Raw genomic sequence first — 27,438 nt, 5'->3', positions numbered from 1 at the left:
ATTAGATATCCACTCAACAAGAAAACGCACATGAAGATCAAATACGAGCAGATCATTTGAAATGGCTTCTGTTTCCTGATCAAACGGTGACATTTGAAGTCAAATGATCATTTTCATGTGCTGCCAAGATTCATTCCTTTGTCCCTTCTGGACCCCCCCGCCCTAAAAATCCTTCTGTCTCGCACTCCAGACATTATTTAAATGAGGCCAGCTTGCCGTCAAATTTATTTTACAGCGCTACTTGAAGTCTTAACAATAACACGCATGTAATCCTGCCTGATGTCGCCTCACATGGCGTGGACGTTTTTCAGGTGGGGTAACCTTTGAACATCAAAAAAACATTTTTCCCCCCGCTCCAAAAGAAAAACTATTTCAATAATCACTGTTACGGCCTCCCGTCAGCCGCTGGACAGTTGGAACCAAAGTGCATTTGTAGAAACAGACACGTACATGAGCTGAAAATCTACCAAATTAAAGTCAAGGTACAAAAGAAAAGTAATTGGAGTATTTTGTACTAAGTTGCCTATTTTGTAGTACTCTCCTTGTGCTTATTAGTAGTTAGAGAACATAGCACATGAGAAAAAAAATCTACTGACACTTTTACTACTGTTGGTGTGCAGTTTTGTGAAAATCTAGGCTTCTTTCTGTCACTTGGTTAAGACATTTGGAATGGAGGTACCCCGTGATTGATCCAAGACATTTGCCAACCCGGTGGGTCAGCGCCAGACAAAAAGGAGGAGTTTGCAATCAAACAAACACTCCACTCGACCAGCTTGATTTGTTTACTCGTGTGACGAAAGCGTCGCTCTGATTGCAATCACTCTTGAGCATCCGAGGCTTCGTTAGGCCTGGCGAGCTCCTGATGATGCAGATGTGGAAGCGCGTAATGCTCGTTACCCCGTGAATGTTGATGTGAATTCGGAGGTGGAGAATTAGCCTGGGTTAATTAAACGCAATTCCCAACATCCTCCATAATTGTGGCAACAAAAAGAACAATGAATTAAATAAAATTAAGCTGTAAGCAGCACGTTCAAGGCAAAAAAATATGGACAAAAAATGTATCGGATGTGGCGCAATTACTTCTACAGAGATTATTACAGAGGAAAATATTCCAGACACATTCATTATATGTATGAAAGATCAATATTGAAAAAAACCCAACATTTTTTGCATGATTCTACCAGTCCCATACACTTAAAAATACAAATGTATTAAAATAAAGAATTCAAGACATAGCTGTTTTGATCAAAATAGAAGACTGACTCATGTAGAGGCAAAGCTAAAATAATAATTCAACATTAAACAAGAAAGCGCTCAACAAAAAGCAGAAAATTATACACGGGGTTCCAATTTGGCGGACCAAATTGCAAATTAAATTTAGTCTGCCTCTAAAACTCACTTCTACTACTGCCTAGCCAAGATCCTGAATCTGAATAGGATCAGACAACAACAAAAAGAATGTTTTGTATGAGACATTTCCTTGATTTTTACCTCTATTACACGTAACGACTATGGCGAAACGCAAGGTGTGGCCAGTTGTAAAACACTATTCTACTAAATATGCTGTCTATGAAATTGGATTTCCCATTGGAGACGCGTCACACAACAATGGAACATGCCACTCTTATCTCGTAACTTGAGGCTATAGGATGTAGTTTACAAAGTCCCCCAAGTGTGAAAAATTGCTCCTCTATAATTTCTGGCGCTCTTTGATGGGGATTTACGCTCAAATGAAAATGCATGCGAAATGAGCAGCCCTCTGTGGCCCCCACAGCGTGCAAAGATGGCATGCCGCAATAATCTTAAAAAATGTAATTAAACACAGATAAGATTAATACAATCAGGGAGAGATGATTGAAAGATGCTGTTGTCGTGCAGGAGGGTGGCGAGGGCCCCCGGGCCCCTGGGCCCCCCGAAAACGAGGCGGCTAGCTGTGGGGAAGGAGGCCCTTTCGCGCTGGGATTATCTGAGGCCAGGTGGGGGAGCCTCGTGGTTGGAGCATTTAAATTAGCGCCGAGATGACAACCCCCATTAGGAGGGATTAAAGGCCCGCTGGCAGGCAGAAATGGGCTGGCACTGACGGGGGCATCCGTCAAAAAACACCCGAGGAGAAGTGGCACAAGTCAGTCACTGCGCCGCTGTCGGGTTTTTTTTTATTCCCCCGCTTTATCTTATTCACGCTTGATGTACGAAAGAATCGCAGTGGATATGGTTTTAATACTCAGCCACTATAATTGAAAATGCTTTTATTTTTTTGGGCAAACTAAAATGTCGCTTTGCTACCATAGGTCGTGGCATCAAGAGGCCCTTAGATCATTTGTCTGCGGGGAAAAAAAGGAACTCAAAGAGTCCAGCTCCCTTTGATATTTTTTTTGCAGAGTCCCTGACCTAGATGACGGAAAATTTAGAATGACCAAGAAAAGCAAATTTTTGATCCTTTCTGCCGAAGAGACATTATTTTACAATGTCTAAATCAAATGACACCCTTCGGATGCATAACATCATGGATGCATAAATAAATACATTAATTAAATGAATAAAAGGTGAATACTTTCACCTTAGAATATTTCACGGGCAACAACATAGGCAAGTTTCTCACAGCCTTGGAAAACGTATTAAAAACTTAAGACAGTTAAAAATCAAAATTTTGATGGGTAATATTTATGCCCATAACAAATTGTATTTTCTTGCTATTTCCTCATTGCAAAAGTGACAACTATGCTCTTCAGTTCAACAATATTATATCCAAAAATAGGAGACACAAATCTCATTAAAAACTCTCACCATCAACATCCTTTGCTCGAGTCACACTGCCTATTCCAAGCACCCAATGTTTGGGTTCCAAATTCTCCTTTTCCATTGTAAACAACTCCAACATCTACAACAAAAAAGCAACAACCCAATCAAAGATCTCCTAGCCAATACATATACACAAAATCTGCTCTTGACCAGAAGTGTGGTCTTCTATGGATTTGGCTCAAAACTGAACTCAACGCAGTCAATTCTGACAAATGTTTTACTCTGTGTCCAATGGAAAACAATATATTGCAAGTATTACTACAGTAATAATTCAATGTGCCTCTATTCCGGCGTATCACAGGAGGAAAACGGCAATGTTGATGGTCGGAATGTTAATACCTCTCTGGTCATAGACTCCTGTTTTAAGGTTTCTATAGTAACAATGCAGCCTCTATCCTCATTACCACAAGTTCAGAAGTGAAGCCGCCCAAAGAAGCAGTCACCGCAGAGGTCCCCGCAGAGAGTAGTCTGCCTGGCGGGGTTGTGTAAACGTCAAAGAAATCTCAGTGAGGAATTACTGGCTTATTGCCACCTGACAGCACCACTTTTTTTCTCTCAGGAAATCAAAACAATGAGCAGCAATCCGATTAAAACAATCTCCCCAAGTCCTGATTATCATAAGTCTGTATGAGAATAGCCCCTTCGTGATGAAGCTAGGCGAATCCCCCGCACTAAATATGGCAGCGCGGTCCTGTAGGACAATCACCGGTAACGCATCGCTCAGCTCGGCGGGCCGCAAGATAGGGGGGGGTGGTTTGCCGACGCTCGGCCGTGTTCTGGCTCGTTGACCGGCGCTGCTCGCTATAAAAATGTCATCTAGCTTGACGGCAGCTTGCAAACGAGAAATTTGACCGTTCGAGCAAAGCCGAGATACAAGCGTAACCATTTTTAATATCTTAACTGCTTTTTTCCTTCAGTGTAAAAAACACACAAAAAATGGCACCTTTTTTTAATCGTGTATAGTGTACGATTCATGAATATATGCTTACCATAGAAACTTTCATTCCAAGGTTCACAACCTAATGTTGTATTTAAAGGTCAGATTTTTAAGCATATTAGAAAACAATAACAAAAAACATCTTCCTATCTGTGTTTGAGAAGCTTTCATGATATTACAAATATCATTGTGCTGTTAATGGGCAGAATAACAGTCAGAAGTCCATTCATTTAAATATAAATAATGGTTATAATGACTTATGTAGAGTTTTGGTGCAATGGACTATTTTGGAAAAGCTACAAGCAAACAACAAATTGGCCACTAATATGACGACCATTGTCATATTGTTTGCATATTAATTGTTTAGATATCATTTTTAAGTTTAATGTCGAAATGTTTAGGTCTTTGGCTTGGTCAGACAAGGCGTAGATTTCACGCCAAGATTTGTCATCGTAAAAATTGCATGTTTAACATTCATGATTGTCCAGAGCCTGGACTATCATACATTTTGGGCTCCAGAGCTTTCTAAGGTGGAGGGGGATGGGGGGGCATAATTACAAACTACAATCCACACCGCTGGATAATTGCTTTGCATATCCAACAATTGCTCCTGTGCCGGCCTTTCAACACAATGGAGGAAAAGAAATGTATTCTTCCATGCATAAATGGTTCACCTTAAATGCACAAGATTGCGTAGCAGGAATAATCGTTTAAACAACACAGGTGCTACTTGATACCAGGATGGCGGAAGGGGGGAAACGAGGAGAAGATGAAAAAAAAAAATGGTAACAGACAGATAACGTCTCATGTCACTGTTTGGTATTTGTACAAAGCTCTTGAGAGAAGCTTGCCTGGAGCCATTGCACCGCTTCCGACAAAAGCGAGTGAAGCTGGGCCATGTCTCTCTGCCTCACCCACACTCTACACGGCTCTCCAGCGGCAACAGGAAATCAAACAATTAGCGGGTGGGAAAGTAAAGGTCCCTTTTCGCCCTCGGGCACTAGTAAACACAACTGCAGCATTTTTCTTTTGTGTTTTGCGGCGAAAACGTCACAGTCATCTTGGGAAGTTTGTGACATGGCTTTCAAGTTATAAATATAGTATTCCTAAAAAATGTTACTTTGACAAATACTGAATTTAGGGTTAGGGTTAAAGAATTTAGATTTAAATAGCCCTAATCAAATGAATATCAATGAAATGTTAGAATAATCTGAATCTTTTAGACATTATGAAGAAAACCTAAAAGAGGATTTTCAATGTTTTATACAAAACAATAGAAACAACAAATATTTAAAAAAATGCTTTGAATGGTAACTGAATATACGCAATAAAAAAAACGTTAAAATCGGAGTGACATTGCAGCATTTAACTATTATGATTATATATTTCAATGCCACACAAACTGCACTGCATCCAATGGAAATATGTCTATAGGTATTTGAATAAGCTTAAAAAAAAATCAGCCCAACTATAACTATAATAACAAATGTATTGTTAGATTTAACACAAATTTAGTAAAGCGTGTTTGTCTCATCCGTGAAGATTTCCCTAATAAAGTGAATGGAGATAATGAAGTATTTAAAAAAACAATTTATCAAAAATGTTTGGTTTAGAGAGTTAAATGACTGAAAGTTGCATGGCTGATCGTCCGTGCGTACTGTAGACACGTCCAACTGGGCATTGAGGCTACATTTAGAGTGACATGGAGCGGCTTTAAAGCATTCAAGAAAAGAAAACATGAATGTTGCCATATTGCTCTCTCTAAGTGGAATTCTTAACTATGGGAGCCCTTCACAGCAAGGTATTTTTTTTTTGTTTACATAGGAAAAAGGGGGGGGGGGGAGAAGCCAGTCCATGCAAGAAGACATTGCACACGGGACTTAAAGGGGCATCCCACACCAACCCCTCCCACCACCACCATCCATCCAAATGGAAATATGGACATTAATATGCTGAAAAACACAAATGTACTCTCTAGCTAAGGTGGAAATTTCCTAGTTGGGTTTATAAGAAGACGACGCCCACGTCAATAGTACAGTTATTATCATTTCTGGTCATTGCAAATGCACTGATGTTTTGTCAATAAATAAATTAATAAATACCCTTGATATATATTTAATGTAAATCTGGTAAATATGTAAACATGTCACCAGTAACTTAAGAAAGTAAGATTTTAAAACTAGACAGAAAGCCAAAATATTTAACCAGAATTACCAAGCATATTGGCCAAAAAAAAAAGAGAAATACTCTACAATTGAAGTACTTTGTTGACTAGTATTGACCATAAAAAGATTGGGTGGGATGTGAAGAAAATCTCTTTAGGCTTTTCTACTGATTTCTATTCATAATTAGTTGACTAGAATGATGTATTATGGTTAAGATGACTTAAAATCTGGGGAAATATGTCAAACATGTATATTGAACTATTGCAAATCACATTTTGGTTCTGCTCAACTGTATATATTGACCTGATCCATGCACACCTTCCAACCCCAGCATCACTACCATTGCTAGTTTGTGGAAGTCACATCAGCAAGGGATGTGCTGATACTCTACTGCCATCCAAAGGCAACTGAAAGACACTGCTGTATCGTTTTAACTTGGGTGCACTGAGGAGAAAGGTCTTCACAAGTAGAAAGTGCCATGCATGGAAAGGAATGAAGAAGATAGACTCAAGAACCCTACTAAAACGGACACTAAAGAGCATGTGAAATCCTATTTCTTAAATATCCTGTACATTATCTTGGCGAAATAACAAAAAGCTTGTTATGAAAAATAAAAATGTCTTTTCTGGGGTAGTTGCCACTTGTTCTCTATCCCTAAATGGAATTTCAAAGTCTACAATCTACTGCACGGTACTTTTTTACTTATATAGTCTAACCCCCGTGGTTTGTTGTAAAGTGCATCATGTATAATTTATGGATTATTAAAGGCTAATTAACTTATTAATGGGGGAAAAATAGCAATATAGTGTTGTGGGAAGCCTGCATGCCCAAATTTTCTCTCGAAATGCCTGCTATAAACCGAAATATCACCACTTCCTTTTCACTTTTCTATATGAGTCTGTGCATTGTATCATGACACCCAATTACATTTGGATCAATTAAAGAAACCAGCGCCAGGACTGCCACTGATTGCTGGACAGAATCTGCACCATTAAATTCCACAATCCAATGAAAAATATCAAATTAGGGTGCTGACAACCCAGGACAGTAACAGAAATGGTGAAAAAAATGGTCAGTCCGTTACTAAAAAGCAGAACAAAACTTAATATCATATAAAACCTAACAGAATTCACTCACAGAGCAACAGTGCTCATATGGAGCGGCTATTATGTTCTTTGCAGAAACACTGGGCTGTTGCTAGGCGAAATTCCGAATAGTCCAATGAAGGAAAAGCCTATAGAAACTTTGAGTCTGACAGAAAAAAAAAGCATGTAAGGATTATTTACCCCCATTCTAAGAATAGTTTTACAGCATGTGCGCAGTACTTGAGCTTTACCACTTGACGCCAAACGTATACTTGCATAAATACACAATAGGTTGAGTGTAAATATGCTAAAGTTTTCGCCGAGACAGATAAAGCCGTTTTTTTTTTTTATGCCGAGGCCCAGATGGCCCTGTCCCGATGGTGGTGCGGCAGCTTTGATGGCTGTGAGTGATTGATTTCAGGCTTGACTGGCTCTGATAGAGTCCCCTCAGGAGGTGCCTGGCAACCGCGGGCCTACGCCAGTGGCTCTCAGCGCAGGGGGAAAATGAGATGGAGCCAGAAATTTTGCTCGCGTGCCCAGCAGCCCCATTGGCGTCCCCCGTAGAGGTCCAATACATCCTGGGCGTTTGCAAACCGCTGGAATTGGATAGATTTTGTCACTGGCCTCTGCTTTCAATGAAAAAGTGTTTTTAAAGCGGGGTAATTGGTCCTTCAATATGTCACAGCATGTTACTCGCAACACTAAGCACGTCTATTTTCGAGTACATTTCCCACCCAAACTGCCTGTTATTTCTTTTACGCCGGCAGTTTAGCTTTAAAAATCATTGGAATATTCGTCTCAATGAAAATGTCACAGGTAATCTTTTATCTTTGGCTTATCAACAGTTCTTTTGCTTTTGTCACTTTTAACAGTGCAAAAATGCTATAATTTGCTCGGCTAGAAGATATTGACTGATAGCCGTAATGGAATATGACTGTCATCTCGGGGTGACAATTTTTCCGAAGCGCTGCTTGCTGAGCCACGAGTTGCACTCGTCCAGCGGGCCCAGGAGGGGTCTGGGGGGCTGGGGGGGAAGGCACTTGGCGCTGTTCATCGACATGTTTTGGCCCACCTGAGTCAGCTCACATAGCCTGCTTCACTATGACGTGGTTTGCCGATCGATTCGCCGTAAAAGTCCAAATGTCTTCCCGTGGAGAGACAGAAATAAAAAAATGATGTTATCATCTCGAGCTGCTGGATATGTTTGGATGTGCTGGAAAGTTCTTGATTGAAAGGACAAATACATGAGCAGCATGGTGGACGAGTGGCATGTTGACCTGGTTGAAAGAATTTTCCAGGTGGTCTAAATCCCAAAATGATGTTGGTAGGCATCGTGTTTTTAATCGGAGAAGTTTCCCAGGTTACCTACTAAAAATAAGCCATAAATAAAGCCACCCCTCGAAGCGAAAGATTAGCTCGCAATTATGCTTTCACAGTGAATCACAGCGGTTAATTGCTTTAACCAAATAAACACACTGTGATTGGTCGCGGAGTTGGCGTTCCTAAAGAAATAATGCGAGTGAGCTGACACTGACATTAAGCAGGTAGTCCTCGGCTCCCTTGGAGAATTAACAAAGAGCTCGAGTTCACTTGCATTGTATTTCATTGATTTCCATTATGCTTGTACTTATATCTGTAATGCCTTTTATTGGCGCGCCTCAAAAGACAATAGAATGCATATTGGATTTAAAATGAAGCCATAGTGTTAGACACTATGAAGTAGGAGAACCTTGAGGTGTCCCCCGAACAATCAGTGATTTTGATTGTCAATAATTAAATGTAATGTACGGACAGAAGTGTTTTACTGTATTATAATTATTGTAAATGAAATGGCAAAACTGGTTCTTTGACTTATGCTCGAAAGCAGGGGTGTCAGACTCTGTAGGTTCGTGAGCTGCTTTAATGTCAACTTGATTTCACGTGGGCCGGACCATTTTAGATATAATATTAAGATTTTTTTTAATAAATGGATTAAAGGAACTGGATTAAAAGCCCTGAATATTCAGTTTTTTATAGATCTAAAACAATGTTTATTTTAGCTTTTTTTAAATATATTTTTAGATTTTACAAAATGATTTTTGAACTAAAAACAAAAAAATGATTAAAAAATTACAATTATTGATTTAAAAGGGGGAAAATCAGGAAATTTAATATACATCTATACTCTTCATTTTAATTTGATCCTAAAACAGAAAGTCGGCACTCATGATTTACTTTCCCGGGCCACACAAAATGATGCGGCGGGCCAGATTTGGCCCCCGGGCCGCCACTTTGACACATGTGCTCTATAGCAAATTACTAACACTTTTTAAAAGTGATTATGAGTTAGGAATACATTGTTGGTATGTTCTACTACTACTTTGGGTACCAAAAACATCCTTAAAGAGCATACACAAACATTGTTTCTTGCCCACTACTAGTGCCTATTATGTGTATTCTGACTGATTTTATTATAACCTAATTAAACTACTGTGATTCTTGTGTATTTCCTCATGCACTCTAAAATGCCAAAAAATGTAGTACTATGTTTTTATCGAGTTATTCCGCTACAACTACTACTGACATTTGAATTAGTATGAAAGAAAGGACTGCACATGTTGGAAACTCCTTGTCAATTCCCCAATATTTAGTCACTCTTATTCCCAAATCCAGTTACAAATGGGTGGGTTCAAGAAGAAGAAGAGTACCAAGTGTACAGCCTAGGCCAAAACAAACAGACTTGTGTAAAAACCTGACAAAGTCAGACGAAATTCCCTTTCACAGTAAAACGAAATGCTTTCCTTATACATTAAGACATACGACAGCAAAAGTACACGAGTGCTCCGAAGAATTTTACAGACTAATCGGGGAAGGGGAAGGAGAAGGAGGGTACGGTCGCCATTTATGCCGCCTTTGCCGCAAGAAAACGCTCATAAATCTAGGTGGAGTCGAAGGGGCGGGCAGCGAGGTGAGAGAGAGGGCAGGGACCGATCTGCCCGCCTGGGGTGTTTGGCATGTGCCCTCCCCGGGCCTCCCACTGGCGTGGGGTCAGGGTAAATAGAAGGGGGAGACATGGGCTGCCTATAGCAACCCCTTAGCAACCCCCTTTGCACGCCCACTTGCTTCCCTCCCTTGGCCCAAAAGTAACAGGAAGCAATAGGGGTGACCACGCCTTTGTAGCAAAGACGCGAGTCTACGGTATTCTCACAAATACCTCGACATTTCGAAGGCACTTCCATACGCATGTACGGTAGATTGCGTAAGACTTACAAGAGCGGCGGGGCAGATCCTGGCCGAGGGAAGTCGTCCCGATTTGAAAGCGATGACGACTTAGCAAGCTGGCAACTGCGTTACACGCAATAAAAAACTATAGGAAACCACAGGGCCGACTGAGCCCGTAGGATTAGCAGCATGAAAGGAGGCTAAAGCTGTTTTATAACGTCGCATTTAATGTTCCATTCTTCGTCGGTGGCTCCAAAGGTTAACTTGCTCGCAGCTTGTTTGACGTTACATGAATATAAAGCACGGCGTACTAACGCCATGTATGGCTACGGGACAATAATGTACAGCAGGCCCTCCCCTCGGCCATGCCTCCCGCTGGAGGAATTCCCAACCCTCTCTGCAGGTAGCCAGGCAGCCAAGACCGGCAGAACATATGTTTTCCTCCCCTGGTTGGGTCAAAGATAGGTCGCTGGTTGCTAGTAAGAAAGGCTGAGGCTTGAAAGAATAATGATATCCACAAGAAAAAAGAAAAAAAATCTACGTACGGACGGTTTTTATAACAAGAGATGAGTGTGTGGGAGCAAATTGATCTGCACTTAGGATGATAAATATTGAACCACAGAGACAATTCTTCTTCTTTTGGGCTCTTAGCATGACCACATTGAATTTGAAACAAACACGTGCTTTAACTGTGGACTTTTTAAGGAACAAAAAGTAATGGGACAAATGCAAATGAATTGTTCTCTTTTTGATACGTTATTGTAAATTCTTCGCAGTCAATCACGGCCTGAATGGCTACATTTCATTGCTTTAATCTACTGCAACTATATTCATCTCCTATTCATTTTAAGCGCATTAGTTTCAAGTCAGGTGATTGACCTTAGCCGTTCATAACATTCCATTTAATGTATTTTATCGCAGTTTGCTTGGGCTCATTGTCATACTCAACAGATAGCAATAGATAATCAATGCAATAAAAAAATATCCAACTCTACAACATCTTTTCTTGTGTCTGTATCCGTTTTTGCTACTGCAACCAAGATGGCGCCGCTCAAGTGGCAGCCGGTAGCGGTAGCTCCGTCCGCTCTTGCTCGTTTTGTGTTTTGCTGCTTTTCTGTCTTTTTTATTGCATTTTGGTATTTAGTTTTTTACCTAGGTCTACAATGTCTTGTCTGTCTTGCTACTGCAACCAAGAAATTTCCCAAATATGGGATGAAATAAAGTTCTAACCTAACCTAACCTAAAAGCTGGTTTGGTGTACTTCATGTACACAGCGCAATTGGAATAGCAGCAAGAAAACAGCAGTATTATATGTAACAACTACTCATTCTATAAAAAGTCTTCCAGTCCAAACTCCGTGTTACCCTGCTTTCCCACTGCCCCCTCACGCCACATGTTCAAGCTGGGAAGCTCTCTGAACTTTGACCGCACAAGTTATGAATTTTCTTTTAAGACTTAAAGCAACTTATGGGAAACTTTTTTTTTAGTGCAGGGGGGCAATGTACACAGGATATTCATGTTTCAAAGCAAGTGTGGAATTCAATAACACGCGATGGCTGCACGTGTTTGTTTTGGTGCTTCCTCGCGTCTTTCTTAAAGCAAAATCCAAACCCAAATGATGTTGATGGTACCGCTGAGCAAACATATGCTAGGACTTAACACCCATCACTCAAATGTCTGAATACGCAATCATATTAAATGGGATATCATCTGGGAATTGAACTCAACAGGATGCTACGTGTGATCAGACAATAATATATTTGTCTTTAAACATAGTGAAACAGCATGTCGCTCATTATCCAAGTTCTATTTGAACCCCGTTCCAAGGACTTGTCCTTGCTTTTTCATGGCGTTACATTCCTAAGCAGGGACATACGCCTAATTTGTCAAAGTCCAACTCGAATTGAAGAGTGAAAATCATAATTCCAGACAATATTTCCACGGAAAACACTTCTAGATACATCCAGATTACGACAAAACGTGATGCCAACATTACTAAAGCAGTGTTTGTCTTGGTCCCCTGATAAATGTGTGCAGAAAATTGCTCAAATGGGGGAATTCTTTCAAGTCCAAGCCAAATAGTTTTTGACAGTCCTCATCAAAATGATCCAAACCGATGGAATCTATGCCTCGGGCTAAGTTGGATTCGCCTTCTGATTCAAAGTCAGCAAAGCACATACTGAAAACCCAAGTTCACAGATGTTTGCTTATAAGTACGTCTTGTATAGAAACAAAAAAGGCTGCAAGACTCCAGGGTCCCGTAAAATGAAACAACAATCACACTTAGCCAACCTATGCTTATTGTTTATCGGGTAGGTGGCAGCCATGACACTGCCACGCACAACAGGAGGCCTCGTCTAGGCCCTCGTCACCAGCGTGCAGCCACTGACAAGACCCTCGACAAAAGCCAGGCAAAAAGCTTTCTTCCCCTCCAAAATACGCACATGAACTCTGCTTCCATTTGTTCTTATTATCGCGGATTCGGAAAGGTGGCGAGAACGAAAAATAACAAAATCGGACTTTCTTAATGTGCCAAAACTGTCTCACGGTTCCCTAAAAAGCCGGGAAGAAAGCCCACTCTCCCAATCGGTGCTATTGTAGACTACATTTAGTCCATCATACAGTGTGCTGCCCCTCAAGGACGGTTTGGATGAATTCGGGGGGACATCTTGTGGGAGTGTGCGAAAAGCGAGTTAATGGGAGGAGAGTCGGCGTTGTTTGAGTGGAGAAAGCCGGCGGAGGAGGTAGTTAAAGAGCACAAGTGTGCCTGAGGGGTACTCAGTGTATCTAGACTCACACTGGGAAAAGTGTATTTATCAACTTAATAGCGGGTGTCTGATTGAACATGACTATGATTACAGTAAAGTTGTTTCTTCTTTTGGCTTCTATTCCTCCCGCTGCTCTTCCTTCTCCTCATACTCCCACACGCCCTTCCCGCAATCCAGAAAATTGGGTTCATTTGTTGTAAAATGGTAAAAAAAAATAATAATAATCACACCGTGAATGCTGAGAGACAAGCATTCACAATAATGCCGTCAGCAGTCAAAATATTTTACCCGTTCGGTGACAGACGAGTTTTCGGTTGCATAAATAAATTTGAATCAAATTTGGCTAAATGCTGCAAACGTATTGGCGATCTGGTCACGTTGTAGGATTTTTAAATGTATTTTAATGTTGGGAGGTGGCCAGTAAAGACGAATGTTGAAGCTGTTCTTTTTGTGAGTATTGCAAATCTTATAATGCAAGTTTCATCACACGTTTAAATGAAAGCCCAGTTAAAACAGTATACAGTGGTACCTTGTGGTACGACGAAAATTTCGATCGAATAATTTGCCCGCGATACGATCAACATTTCGAGATGTGACCAAGCCAGGTGGCCATGACATGAGAGGCTGTTTATCATTGTAGCGCACTTTTTTGCTATATCTACAATATCTACGAGGACTGAACGATTTATTCAGACGAGTTTCGACCAGGAAACACACAGCGCGCATGCACGGGCAAAAAGAGGGCTTTCTGGGTAATGAAGTATACTTGTGCACACAACACCAATAGCCAATGGCACCCTTTCTCAGAATAAAACTTCCTTACCCACAATCAATACGTGGGTAAGCCCAGCTATTGGATTTCCTGTTATTCTTTCTAAGAAAAGAAGCTCCCGCGATTGCTCATTCAAGCCTATTTCTCGTTGGCAAGTGGTCGTGCGTTATCCTATTGTGAGGACATCTGTGTGCATTATTTTCGGAGTATTTTGAAGGAAATACAACAGCAAACAGTCCATCGATAGCGACCGTGAGGGTGGAGGCGTGGCAAACCGCTAACCCGGAAAACGAAGGTAACAAAAGATAAAAACAAAATTAGAATTCCGTTTTGTGTAAAGTTACATTAAATGTATGTTTGAGTGTCTGTATATATTTATCCAAGTTACTTTAAATTTGTTTGTTCGTTTACGAGTGCCGTGGATAAAGTCCCCCCGAACACCCCAACCCTCCGCCTCCGTGTTTGTCGTTGTCTCTACCCTCCGCGAAATGCGTCTAATTTTACTTCTATTAAACACATTTTATTACTATTAAACCACTCGTTATTTATTACTTTGTCAATATATGGCGAATTAGAAGAAATAAAACATTTTTTTCCAATCCAATAGCCTGTTTTTGGTGTTTTTTCAGAGGGTTGGAACAAATTAATTTGTTTCAATTCATTTCAATGGGAAATGTTCGCTCGAGTTACGAAAAGCTCGACATACGATCTCAGTCTCGGAACGGATTAGGATCGTATGTCGAGGTACCACTGTACAGTGTAAACACTGTACATTTTGCATCTACTTTTGCAGAATAAAAGCCATGAAGGAGGCAAGAAGTCCAAATAAACCGAAAGAGAAACGATGATTAGGGAAGAGAAGCAAATGCATTAACAAGACGAGGAGTCTGACTGTTGCAAGTGGTAGAGAGGGAGCTATTTAGCTGATAAGGCAGCCAAGGCCCTTCAGGTGTCTCCTGCTCCACTGCTGTGTAAATGAGCTCCAATTAAACAGGCGGGCCCTCGTGCTCGGGGTCTCCCCGCAGCCCCCAAAAAGCCTCCCCCTCGCTGCTCGCCCGTAAGGCCAAACCCACCCCACGGCTCCTGCAGCTGCTCGCTCACTCCCACTTTGTGTTTTTTGCTCACACTGTGACCCAAAGGTCTGCTTAACTTCGATGTGTGTGTATGCGCGGGTTTCTCTACGCTAGTCTGAGCGTGTTTGTTAGCCCCGCAGCATTTCCGCTTATTGTCAGCGCTCGATAAGTGGCGGCGTGGTGGGCGTACAGCATGGCAGGGTTTGGTTGTTTTGCGTATATTGCAGTCATTTATCCAAGTGTCGTGTTGAAGAACTCACTGGCAATTGGACTATATTGCCCGTTTTGTTTGTTTGTTTGTTTATAGAACAATGCAAAAACTGCTCAATTCAATGGAAGACGCAGTATGGAACATTTACTAAGGATTTTTTTTGTCGCCTGAATAATTGATTGTGTGGTTTGATAATGAAATGACAATTCATTCGGGTGCTCACTTGTTGTTTTTCACATGAAAGACAAAATTAATCCTTCCAACTATCTTTATGTATCCTGTATTTTGTTAAAGCGTAATTATCTTTTAAATATAAAAATAATTCTCAAATGACTGTGGTTAAAAGTTGCATACAAGACCAAAATGACAAGTACATCGTGTCAAGCTCACTTGAAAGTCTATTGTTTGAAATCACCACAAGGCTACAAAGTGGTAAACAAATAAGCCTTTGTCTCATTTCCTCCTCTAATTTTTGGGCCAACCAAAATTAGGGAGTTTTTTTTCTGTCCACAGCTTTTTGGAGAAGCCTTCAAGCCCTGACCAAACACGACATTAACAGTTTGCAAACATTGTTTGATTTCTCGCAAAGGCCTTTGCCATGCGGCGGCCGCGGGGGGTCCACGAGCAGCGGGTGATTCGGGGCAATTAGATAAGGTGGCGATTTTCGGCAGCCAGATTGGGAGAGTCGCCGCTTGGCCACGGGCCAGGACGCCAGGGGTGCAACCCCTGATCTGGCAGGAGCCAAGTTTAAATGACCACAGCCAGAAGAGGAAAGGAAAGGATGGGGTGGGGTTGCAGTGGCTGTGTGTGTGTGTCTGTTTGTGTGTGTGTGTGTGTGTGTGTGTGTGTGTGTGTTTCAACATTAGATGAGCAGAAGGTTCGAGATGATATCAGTTTTGGCCCTGCAACAAAGCCTGAAGCTCGCTAAAATATGGTCATTTGCGAATGACAAACCACGGCATGTTTAAGTCCAAAAATGCACTGTACAAAAGGCATTTAATACAATTACAATATTTATACTTTTGGAGATACTTTTTTTAGTTCCAGTTTCAAAACACTTTGAAAATAAGAGCAGTTGTTTACTCACTGAGCTTTGATGAGGCTTAATTAACAGCATAAAATCAAGCAGTTCCTTGAATCAAGTGCTGCAACATACGTTTTTCATTAAAATATTTGCTTGGCCAATTTTCTGACGCAACAAAAATTGGAGCTATAAGTAACCTTCAAATATGCCGCTAAAAAAATGAACAAATACATTTCTCAAGGGTCCAACATTTTATGATTTCCATGAAACCTGAAGATTACTTCAGCTTGGAACCCTACAAAAATTATTCACTAGTATATTCTTAAAAAAATACTATTAAGGGATACATTAAAAAAATATTTTTAATAAAGTGCAAATGGTTTGATCTACATAATGTAGTATCTTTGAAGTTCTGTGCAGTGAAAATGAAAATGAGAGTTTAGGCTAGAAGGGGCTTTTGTTCCCAGTGGTCGCATACAATTGTCGGGTCTTACTAGATGTGAATGAACCGATGGCGGCCTCCCGCCGATCGGAAAAAGGACAATTACCCATTCTTGTCAGCCACGCCTCGTGCATAATACATACCTGACATTATGCTAGCGTTACCTGCCACGTGTAACCAGTCTCACTCCAAATGATGAATATTTAAAATTGATGGCCGTGATTATAATACTTCAAAACCCCCACAAATGGGACATTTAGACATTAAGCTACATGTAATTAAGAGGGGGTGACATATTTGTCCCGTTTGTTAGAGGTAATTATAAGAATTTGCATCAAGGGATTTCTTGTAGCTTGACTTTAGCCATGGCAGTATTTGATTAACATTAGAGTCAATTGAAGTCTTTTTATTTTTTATTTGTGAGAAGAAGGAAAGTTTGACCCAAGATAGAGTACCAGATTGGTCGCCCTGGATTGGTCACTCATTCATTGCAAGTTATATATGTAAGGACAGACTTTTCACAGTAATTCACAATTACCTTAATTTTAGGGGGTTGTGGCAAAATTCTAAATAAGGACAAAATTATCTATCCACTATAAAATACTATTTTCAAACACAGGGTCTATAACTAAAAAGCCAAGTAGAAAAATATATCCTCAACTTACATACAACTACAGGAATGTATCTAAGTACATTTAAGCCAGGTAAGGAAATGTGCATTTTATCACTCTGCTGACCAGGAGAGAATTAAGTGATTGTGGTTTGAAAATGTACAAACTATTTACAAAATACCCCCACATAAAACTCTTCTGTCGCTTCCCATTGATGGTGTCTTTTACTACGAGTGTATTTAATTGCATACATGGGTGGTTCAACCCAGGCGGTTGACGAGCCGAATCGTTGGACCATGGGAAATGATGGCCTAGTGGGAAAAAGTTACTTGGGTCAGCGGGCTTTTCTGTATGTCGCAAAATGCCGCCTGATCTCTACCTTGTCGGCAGTGCTCTTACACACTGCGTGTAATGTCCCATAGCCCATCAGGCTTCCTTGTTAAAACTATAGGCTACCAGTGAGTAAATGATGGACTCATTTACAAGCAGAAAAGCAGTATGGACGATGAAGGAATGGATGAATGAACACTCCATTGAGATATTAAATGAGTACATAAATTGACAATAACCAAAGTGTTTTAAAGATAATGTCACAAACCCATGCATTTAAACCACGAGCCAATTTTGGTCATTTATCTGCGGTCAGCGTAAATAAAGGTAAAAAAAATGGAACTGTTATTCAAGGTGAAATATTTAAGATTATAAATCCGACATTCTATGATTCACACTTGTAATAATATGCTAAAATAATCACAATGTGCTCATTCCTTTTAAAACGACTAAACAAATCACAAGAAATTTTGCCGATGTTGTCCATCATAATGACAAACTATGTTAGTTTACATTCGGGCTGCTTTACATAATGGCACGCTAATAACTGACTTGATCCAAAATGGGCGTCACTGTAAAGCAATATGGCTGCAAGTGAGTGACACAAGCCTCTTATGGGTAATGGTGTGACCCGTCGAAAAGATCAAACCCTGCACCCAGCAGCGGTTCCTACCTCGGAATGTTATTACAGAGACAAAGCAAGGTCAAATTGCAAGGATGATGATTCACGGGAAGCGATTTTCAATTTTGGGATTTTTTTTTGTGGTTATATTGACCTTGGCGTTTTTGACAACGACATCCATCATGACCGAAGGCGCTTCAACAGGCAACTGTGCGGCCAAGTGAATCCGATTAAGGGATATTAGCAGTAGATGGATGCCGGACGTCAACGCGGCGGAGGGATCGAGCTCAACATTCTTCATGCATTGCACTCACTTGACACACTGATTTAGACGTATTTGATCAACAGCTGCGTTGAGATTTTGATCGATTTGACAGCATCTCGCTGCAATCAATTGAATTAACAGCTTGCCAAGGACTTTCAGTAGAAAGTTTTACTTTTCTATAATACACGGTGAACTACAAATAAAATGAGTGAACGAAAATAGCCACTAAAAAAAGTGATAAGGATTTATAACACAATATAAGCAATGCATGCGAAAATGAGTGCAAATGAAACACTACTGCATTGTACTTAGAAAAAAAACTAAAAGTTAGAGGCACTAAATTGTTAGAAAACAAAGTAACGATATTAAACAGCGGTATAGTATGCGAATAAACAAATAAATAATCTGTAGAGATTGATAGCATTTGAAAGCATTACAAATAACTGTGCTTTGAGCGCCTGGCCTTGTAGTAAAGTTGATCCACAGCTTAGCCAATATTTTGGCAGGATATGATGTTTTCTTTTCAGTGTTCACAAATAAGGGTGATTTTTACGAGGATTTCTGGACACCCCGGCAACACAAAAAAACACACGCTAGCAATAACAGAGGCAGAAACATGTGAGGCATTCTAAAACATTCCGGGTTGAAAGAAAAAGAAAAAAAAAAAAAAAAAAGAGAACGCAACAACACCAGCATGGAATAAGACATTAACACGGGGAATGTGTGTGTGTGTGTTGGAGGTACTAACTGTTCTCCGCTGGGAGCATCCAGCCAGTGACCCCTAATTTCCAAGTGGCGTCGGCGGGTGTGTGTGTGTATGAGGTAGCAAGAACAGCACTAAGAACAGAGGAGCATTGTGCATACCACGAGTGGCGTGCCGTCCACATGCTCCGGCGGCTCATGTTTAGCCCACGGCAGCCCAGGGAGGAAGTCCCAAAACGCCATGAACTTTGAACCCTTCGCCGACAGGGTGCTCTGCTCTGTGTGTGTGTGTTTGTGTGTGTGTGTGCGGGTAGTTGAGGTTCGACACGCATCAATAAGGCGAACTACAGGCATGTGTATGTGCATCTTAATCTACAATATGTGAATAAATGATAGTGAAATTGGACTAGTCATGACATTTTATAATTATATGGATTAAAATGAATACGTATATCTTGCCTCACATGAAAAATTCTGCCTATTTTACAATTACAGGTGTTAAAATGAATAAATATATCTTTCCTCACAGGCAATATTCTGCATATTTTACAATTATAGGCGTTAAATTTAATATATTTACGAAGCAACATGCACATAAGCTTTTTAAATCAAAGCTGCCTACCACAAACTAAGAAATGCTTTATGGAAAAAAATACTTTTGTTCCCCTTTTCGTTAAAACAAATGTGTAACAAACCAGATTAAAAGTGATGCAATAGGATGAAGGCTGTCGTCTTAATATATTTGAAACTACCGTTCAAAATTAAATGACAATTTTACTTTAATGCAATCACTGCATTACTTTTTATCTTTTTTCAAACTACATATTTAAAAGTAAAAACTCCATTCCACAAACCCTGACGAATTAAAACTTGTTGACAATTACTTGGACGCATTTTTCTAAATACTCATTTCTATTGAACGTAATGGCACACTAATTCATTCAAACAAATTAATCTTTTTTTTCCAATTTAAAATTACACCACTCCAATTCCTTCTTAAACTACAACTTTTAAAAATGACAAACATTTTCCTCTGTTGATATAACTGTACACATTAGGAGCTAAACAGGCCCTAAAAAAATATATTCCTGAATTCTATCCAAAATGTGTCCTCTCAAAAACATACGCATATGCACCCTCCTAAAAAAAGAAAAAGAAAAAAAATCCCATTTTTCCTTTTTTATCAGCCTCAGCGTGATGGTGTTTTTCCACAATGGAGTTTTACGGCGTGCCAGCATGGCGTCGTGTCCACCCGAGAGGTGAATACCAGGTGCGGGGGGATCGTACTCGTGCTATTACCACCGTACTATCCCATTTTTTTCCATCAACACACATACCCCCCCTGCACAAACATACATACACAACCTTGATACCACAGCAAATGCAGTTATGCAGTTTGCATTTGTTTCCTATTGTTTCCTAAGTGAAAATACAAAGCACAACACTTGCTGACCCTGTGCATCCCAAATATGGACTTTGAGCACCCTCTACATTCCAAAAACTAAAATGCATCCACCAAAAGGGAGAATTTACAAGGAAGGGGGCTTTCAGAAGGTCCGGTCAAAAGCAACCGAGCGCCATCAGCAGTAAGCCATGTTTTGACACACTCAAAGGGTAAAAGAAGCTGGGATCTAACAGGGAGGGGTACAAGGTGGGCTTCAGAAGACCCCCCCTTTCTTTTTTCCAGACCCTTCCCTTCAACCACGACGGCCGGGCCTCGGCAGGAGGTAAACAGGGATTTGAAAAATAACACCTTCATGATCTACGGAGTTTAAGGATAGATTGGGCTCTGCAGATGGGAATACATCACTCACACTCAAAAATTGTTTTGGAAAGATGGTTGAAGTTCTTTCCTGGCCATTTTTGAGCAGGCAGATATTTGAATGTGAATAATGGAGTAGAAAAGGACTAAAGGACTAAAGAAATCCTCAATCCTACTGCCGTTCTATGGCCACTTATATGGCTATATATATACTATATATATAGCCATATAAGTAGCACACAAGAATGATCAGCATAATGCTCATTGAATTCTCACAGCGGCGGTCCGTGCATTTTCTAGCGACGCCTTCAGCGAATCAATCCAAACCTCAAAAACTATTTTATGGCTATAAAACCTCTACTGCAGCTACAGCTGCCACACATAAAAAAAAATCAATAATAACCTCATACAATTGAAATATTAACCTCATACAAGTGAAATATTATTATTCAATATGAAAACACACATCTAGAAGCAGTGCAACCAGGGGGAAAAGCAAAGAAAGGAAGCTAACAGACAATTTGGAATTATTTAATAAGTATTGATGGACAAAATATATGATTCAGATATTTCTTAGGCCAGCAGAGAAGGCCTTGAAGGCCCTGATGGCCCGCCACCGAATTCTCGTAATGTATACAATATGCATTTTTTTCAAATTCAAAACAATTTTGTTTTTTTTTTCTCGTGGCTGGTATAGATAAAATAATTTCCATTTGTTATATAAATGTTTTGAATTCCAAATTTGATCAGGGAACGAACAGAAAGTCTTATGTGACGGCACAACTGGCCTCAGCTTGTATTTGTACTTTTACTTGTCCATAAACTCAACAAGAAGGAGGGATTTACAGTAAAGGAATCTGCGGAATTAACTTTATACGTTTGGTAGACTATCAAAAGTGATAAACTCAAGTCTTGCTACAAATCATTCCTCTCAAAATGCATCATGAAAGAAAGCAGGTTTGGAGCAGGCAAATAGATTTTTCATTCACTCATTTTCTGAACCGCTTATCCTCGCACGGGGGTGCTGGAGCCTATCTACATCCAATATTTGAGTTGACTACAAACAAAAAATAGAAAGCCTTTCATTCTTTGACGTTTTTCTACTACAATAACGGCTCAACCAAAAATGTCTCTGTATGAATGCGCATCTTATTTTGTCCTTTTTCATGAATTCAGTTTTTATAAAAGTGTGAATAAAAGTCTATCTGATTCTCTTTGACATTCTGGGTTCTATTCCTCTCGCTCGACCGCCTACTTTCACGCAAAACACGTGCCTGATGATTTCCCAACCTGTAAATGTAACCTGGCCTTAGCGTTTACATAATAAAGTCAGCGTGAGTGCCAGTCAGAGGAGCAAACTAGCCACAGAAGATGTGATGGTGCGATTGCCTCCCAAACAGCCGTGGTACCTGTTTTGTTGGGGGGTTGGGGGGTAGTATTTTGAAGGGCCTATTGGCATGACTCCATTCAAGGCTTTCACACCAGTCTCACTCACTTCTCACTCCACGGGCTATGCCTCGCAGGTCATAAATTAAGATGGAGAGGGAGTGAGGAAAGGCCGTGGAGGTAGCTGGGGGAATGTTGGAATCGAGTAGAAAGACCATATATTGGATGACGGTTGAAGTCGCAGGCAAGGGAAAGAATATCAAAACCGATTGACAGAATGAAAAAAACAAACGAACAGAATACGGATTTGCCTTTTAACATGCAAAACAGTACCAAGTATAAATAGCATTCATATAAAAGATGGATTTAGATATGGAAATTGCATGGTTAAGTTATGGGAGTCACTTTTGATTGGCTAAAATAGATACTGGCCTCCATGTCAGATAGCCACTTCCTGGAAATATAGTTTTGTTATTGAATCTTTCTTCTCTATTACGTTCAGAATTTTTTTTATTTTTATTTTGCCTTTTAGTTTATTAAACACAATTCTCTCCACTGAGAAGAGCAAGATAAAGCTGATTTATATTTTCTTTTAGGGTTATTTATGATGAATTATTCAAGTACGGAGCGTGCTTGCATTGTAAACAATATATATATTCATAAAATAAGTTATGCTCACATTCTATTTGCTTAGTGGGCCAAAAACAATGTGCATGAATGCGAATTGCGGCAAAAGTAGCATCGGGTGGTCGTGGTATGTGTCAAAATATGGTTACAGTCATCAACACTAAGACGAGCGCCCTTGTAAAAACAAAGATGACAATGATGTGACTTTGAATGAAAAGTTGCACGATGGAACGCTTTTGGGTGCCACCATGCTTATTCACATTGATAATGCGGCGTGATGGACACACATTGTTCTCAATAAGGCTGCCATACTCCACCCAGACATTAGACAATGACCTTGTGACCCCGATAAGGAAAGCAGAGTATTGCAAACAGCTGGATGTTGATGATACGCATTTTTGGAATCACTATATTACAAGACGTATGAACAAAAAAAATGGAACGATTTAAGGTGAAGAAAATGAGTTGGTTGGTCTGTTTTCCGTGAGAGCGTGTACGGAACCATATGGACACCTTCTACATATTCTCATTTCATACATGTTTCTTTTGACATCAATAACGGCGAGGAGTCCAGCGGCGTTTGGACCCCATCCAAAACAATTATAAAGTTGCCGTGGAAACTGAGGTCCTGTGCCAGAGCGAAGCATACTGTCTCGGCTCAGATAACCCCCGTCGGAAAGTCACGGCGCACAAAAGCACTTGACGGGGGTTGCCCAGATGGGAGGGGGTGATTTGAAAGGAAGGAGGGATGGGCTGAGGTGAGGAGACAAAAGCTAGGATGCGCTTCAACACTGACATCACACTATCTATCCCGCACCATTCACTTTGTCAAAAACAAAAATACGGTACAGAATTCTCCACAAATACACAGAAAATAATGCAAATATAGCTAGCATTTCAACAATGGTGTAGACATTCAGATACACAGCACCACCACGACCCTCGTGAGGATAACCGGCTTGAAAAATGTATAAACAAGAGGACAACTTAGCCTACCACGTATTTTTGGGGGGGATGTGGGAGTACCCGGAGAAAATCCACGCGGACACGGGGGAGAACATGCAAACTTAACACAAGAAGCCTGTCAACCCTCCAAGGGTTGAACCCGCCATCTCAGAACTGCAAGTCGGACATTGTAACCACTGTGCTGCCATTCCACCACAAATTATCAGGAATATACGTTTTTTTTAAATATCTCAAAAAGCCAAAAACCCAAACTTTCATCCACACCAAACCATTCCCACATAATGGGAGAAAGTTAAAGCATATATTTGGGAAAATATGCAAATTTCACAAAGGAGAGATCTCAATGTCAAACCTCAAAACTATGACGCAGATATGCTAACCACCAAACTGCCCTCCCAAAATCACTATTGCACTAAATATTGATATTAAACATTTCTAGGGCATAAATACAAGTTTTCTATTTACAGATAAATAGACGGGTGTGCGGTCGATTGGTCGCCAGTCTTTTGGTCGCCGTCTTTTGGTTGCCCCGACCGCGACAACGGGCGACCAAAAGACCGGCGACCAAAAGACCGACGACCAAAAGACCGGCGACAAAACAAGGTAAAACAACACGGTCTACGCATCAATAAAAGCCAACAATGGCCATGAGCAGTTTCACTGAGCCGACGTGAGTGTATAAGAGTTTGTATGTACATGCGTTGTCCCTTTAAGAAGCTACGTCAGTCAGGGTCTTAACAAGTTCTCCAACAAAAAACAATAAAAGTCTGGGAAAGTTGGAGCTTTTCTTTAGCCTAATAATTACTAGGGCATTAAGTATGACTAAATAGTAATTCGCAGTTTGTATTTAGGGAATTTTAGCAACGATTTAAATGGTAATTATCACTTACCTTCCGGGCGACCAAAAGACCGGCGACCAAAAGATCGGCGACCAAAAGACCGGCGACCAAAAGACCGGCGACCAAAAGACCGGCCACCAATCGACCGTGTACTGATGCAGATATGCTAACCACCATACTGCCCTCCCAAAATCGTTGCAATAAATATTGATATGAAACATTTCTAGGCCATAAATACAACTTTTCTATTTATAGATAAATGTGTGTCATACTTATACAAATAAAAGAAAAGCTCTAAAACGTTATCTGCAAAATTAGCCATGTGGGGTACATAGGTATAACAGCAATGCTTTTCAACGGTATTTTGCGAGATAAAAACAAAAAGATCAGAGTAAACGACTACCCAGCCTCTTCTGTGACGTGCAATTCTGGGCTGGGAACACTGGAACCGAGGGTAATGTATTGTAACCTTACGCTAACCTAATGAAGAACGAGAGGGAAAAAGAGCGAAAATGGAGGCCTTTTTTTCAATTTATTTTTTTATTTTTTGAGATCCATCTCTCGGCGACCTCATTATACGGCCGACGCGACAAGCTCGTTAGGGGTGCACGAAAGATTACTCGCGTGGCTAAAGAGCACGGCACAAACACAAACAGACGGATTGTAAAACAGGTAGGAAGGAATGTGGCCAGCGTGCACACAAAGAGAAAACGAGTGAAACCCCCGGTGGTGTAACGGGGCTCTTAAGAGGCAGAAAGACAATCTGAGCGCTTTTCAAAGACCCCCTGACTGTCTGCTGTGTTTATTCAGATGGGAGCAGAGAAGGCCGGGTTTGTACTGCTTTGTTTTGATCTCACTGATGAAGAACATCAGTGTCCGTGCTCTTCTTGGCTATTCCAGGTGATAAAATGCTCCCTTGATGGTGCACACGGTTCTTTTTTAGGGGGGTGTGATTGCCCTTTACATGTTTGATAGCTTGGTGGGTAACATTAAGGACAATATGAACAGATCCGATGTGTACAGGAAAATAAAAACATATTTTTTGTTAAATATGGAGTCAATATTAATATTGCTGTTTAGGGTTTCTTGCGTGGAACTTGTTAAATTACAATATGCCTTGAAAACCTAAGCACTTTTAGCATTTTAATGCTCTGTGATGACCTATAATATAGTGAATAAGAAAGCTCAAATGAAAGAATGATGTATATTTGTATTATTACGGACAAAATTGATAAGAAAATGGCAATCATTTTTAAATGAAAAATATTTTCTGCTGACATACTGTGGTGGCACAAGTGTTCTCACATTCTAAAAGTTTTTAAATTATTGTATATTTAAAAAATGGCAGCCATCATTTAAAGAGCATCCGAATAACCCAAAATAGCAACACATTATTCTAGTAAGATTTGTCGCCATTTTTTTTATTTCTTGAACTGACTGGCACAACTGCAACTATTCATAATTCCTCCCACTATAATTTTTGCTACTACTTCAATGTTACCTTTTTGGCGTCCTCTATGAGAACGTCTAACTTCTTATTTCCACTTATTTTTAAGGAACAATCAGTCCTTGGTAAAACTGCTGTTGTTGAGTTTTGGAGTATATTTATGTCTTTTAAAGGTCAGAAGAATGGTGGGGAACAATAAAATTGATCTTAGTGTATTTTTTTTAATGAACAGAGAGTGTGTAGACTTGTTAATGTGTTATTTTTGGAGTCAGGATTGTTGAGGGGGAAAACTAATATTGAAAGTTTTTATTTGTCTTTCCTGGAAAGGAAAAAGCAATTATTATCCGGTTATTATCCTATTTATTTCCTATTTTTCTATGCTGGCTAGTTTCACTGTGTGCAAAAAATAACAACAAAACATGTGGGAGACCCATCCACCTCTTTGTTAAGGGACCATTGTTTTTTTCTTTTTTTTTTACAGTTTCTGTTAGAGCTCGTTAAATTTCACGGGTCTTCTAACGTTTTGTCTGGTGACAAAGTCTTAATCAAAAGCATGACTTAAGTGTAAAAAGCCACGTAGTATTTCTACATCACATTTGTCTTGTGGCAACAACTGACGGTACACACATTGTTTTCTGGGTTACGCTGGGTCACTTGGGCAATTTGTGTTACCCGAATCAATTAAAAGGGGGGTTTTAGCCGACGGAAACCAGCTGAAGTGTCAGCAGATCTGCGGCCCAGTCATCATTTGTTCTCATTAGTGGATCTCGGGAAGAAATCAGCACTGCTTGAGGGAATCTGGTGATTTTTTATACGCAAATAGGGAAAGTCGACCCGCTGGCGTCCAACAATTTGTAACATAGAGACACTGTGCATATCTGTGTGTGTATATATGTGTCCCTGCACTGTGTGTTTGATATGTGGGAATATTGTTGTGGTAAAATGAAAAAAAAGATAGAGCAGGGTATTATTAGCTCAATGCTGTCCTCTACTGGGCGATTTACATTAACAATTTAATTGCACTGATCATAATGGAATAGGCAAAATGTACCATATGAACATAGAATTACACCTTTGAAACATGTAAACTAAATATAATTATATTGATAGTTGAAATAAGTAATAGTTGACATTATGGGATAGGCAGAATTTACCAGATGTATAATTGACAAAGACTGATATGAACATTCAATTATACTTTTTAGACATGCAAAATTAATATAATTATATTAATAGTTGAAATAAGAGTATAATAGTTGACAGTTAAAACAATATATATTGCATATATTATTTGATTTCCCAACATCCCTCTAAATTATAAATAACTTCTATTCCAGATACTGATATGGACAGTGTAGGGTCTGTAAAATGGTCGTAAATTCAAATTGTTATGCATAAATTCTA

General features: G+C 40.0%; 1 protein-coding gene across 8 annotated transcripts in view; it reads right to left on the bottom strand.

Annotated features, from left to right (window-relative positions):
• Positions 1-27,438, bottom strand: part of LOC144092156 (uncharacterized) — a 119,811-nt gene that overhangs the window by 51,191 nt on the left and 41,182 nt on the right. For 7 of the 8 annotated variants that reach the window (XM_077624945.1, XM_077624952.1, XM_077624949.1 and 4 more), the window contains exon 3: positions 2,785-2,878. The exons of the other annotated variant lie outside the window; for it this stretch is intronic. In XM_077624945.1, coding sequence (XP_077481071.1) covers positions 2,785-2,878 — 94 coding nt within the window. The remainder of the gene's footprint in view (positions 1-2,784; positions 2,879-27,438) is intronic. 8 annotated transcript variants of the gene reach the window in all.

Source organism: Stigmatopora argus, chromosome 17 (assembly GCF_051989625.1).
Source record: "Stigmatopora argus isolate UIUO_Sarg chromosome 17, RoL_Sarg_1.0, whole genome shotgun sequence".
Lineage (NCBI taxonomy): Eukaryota > Metazoa > Chordata > Actinopteri > Syngnathiformes > Syngnathidae > Stigmatopora > Stigmatopora argus.
The sequence above is the reverse complement of the archived record's forward strand: the minus strand, read 5'-3'. Positions and strand labels throughout refer to the sequence as shown.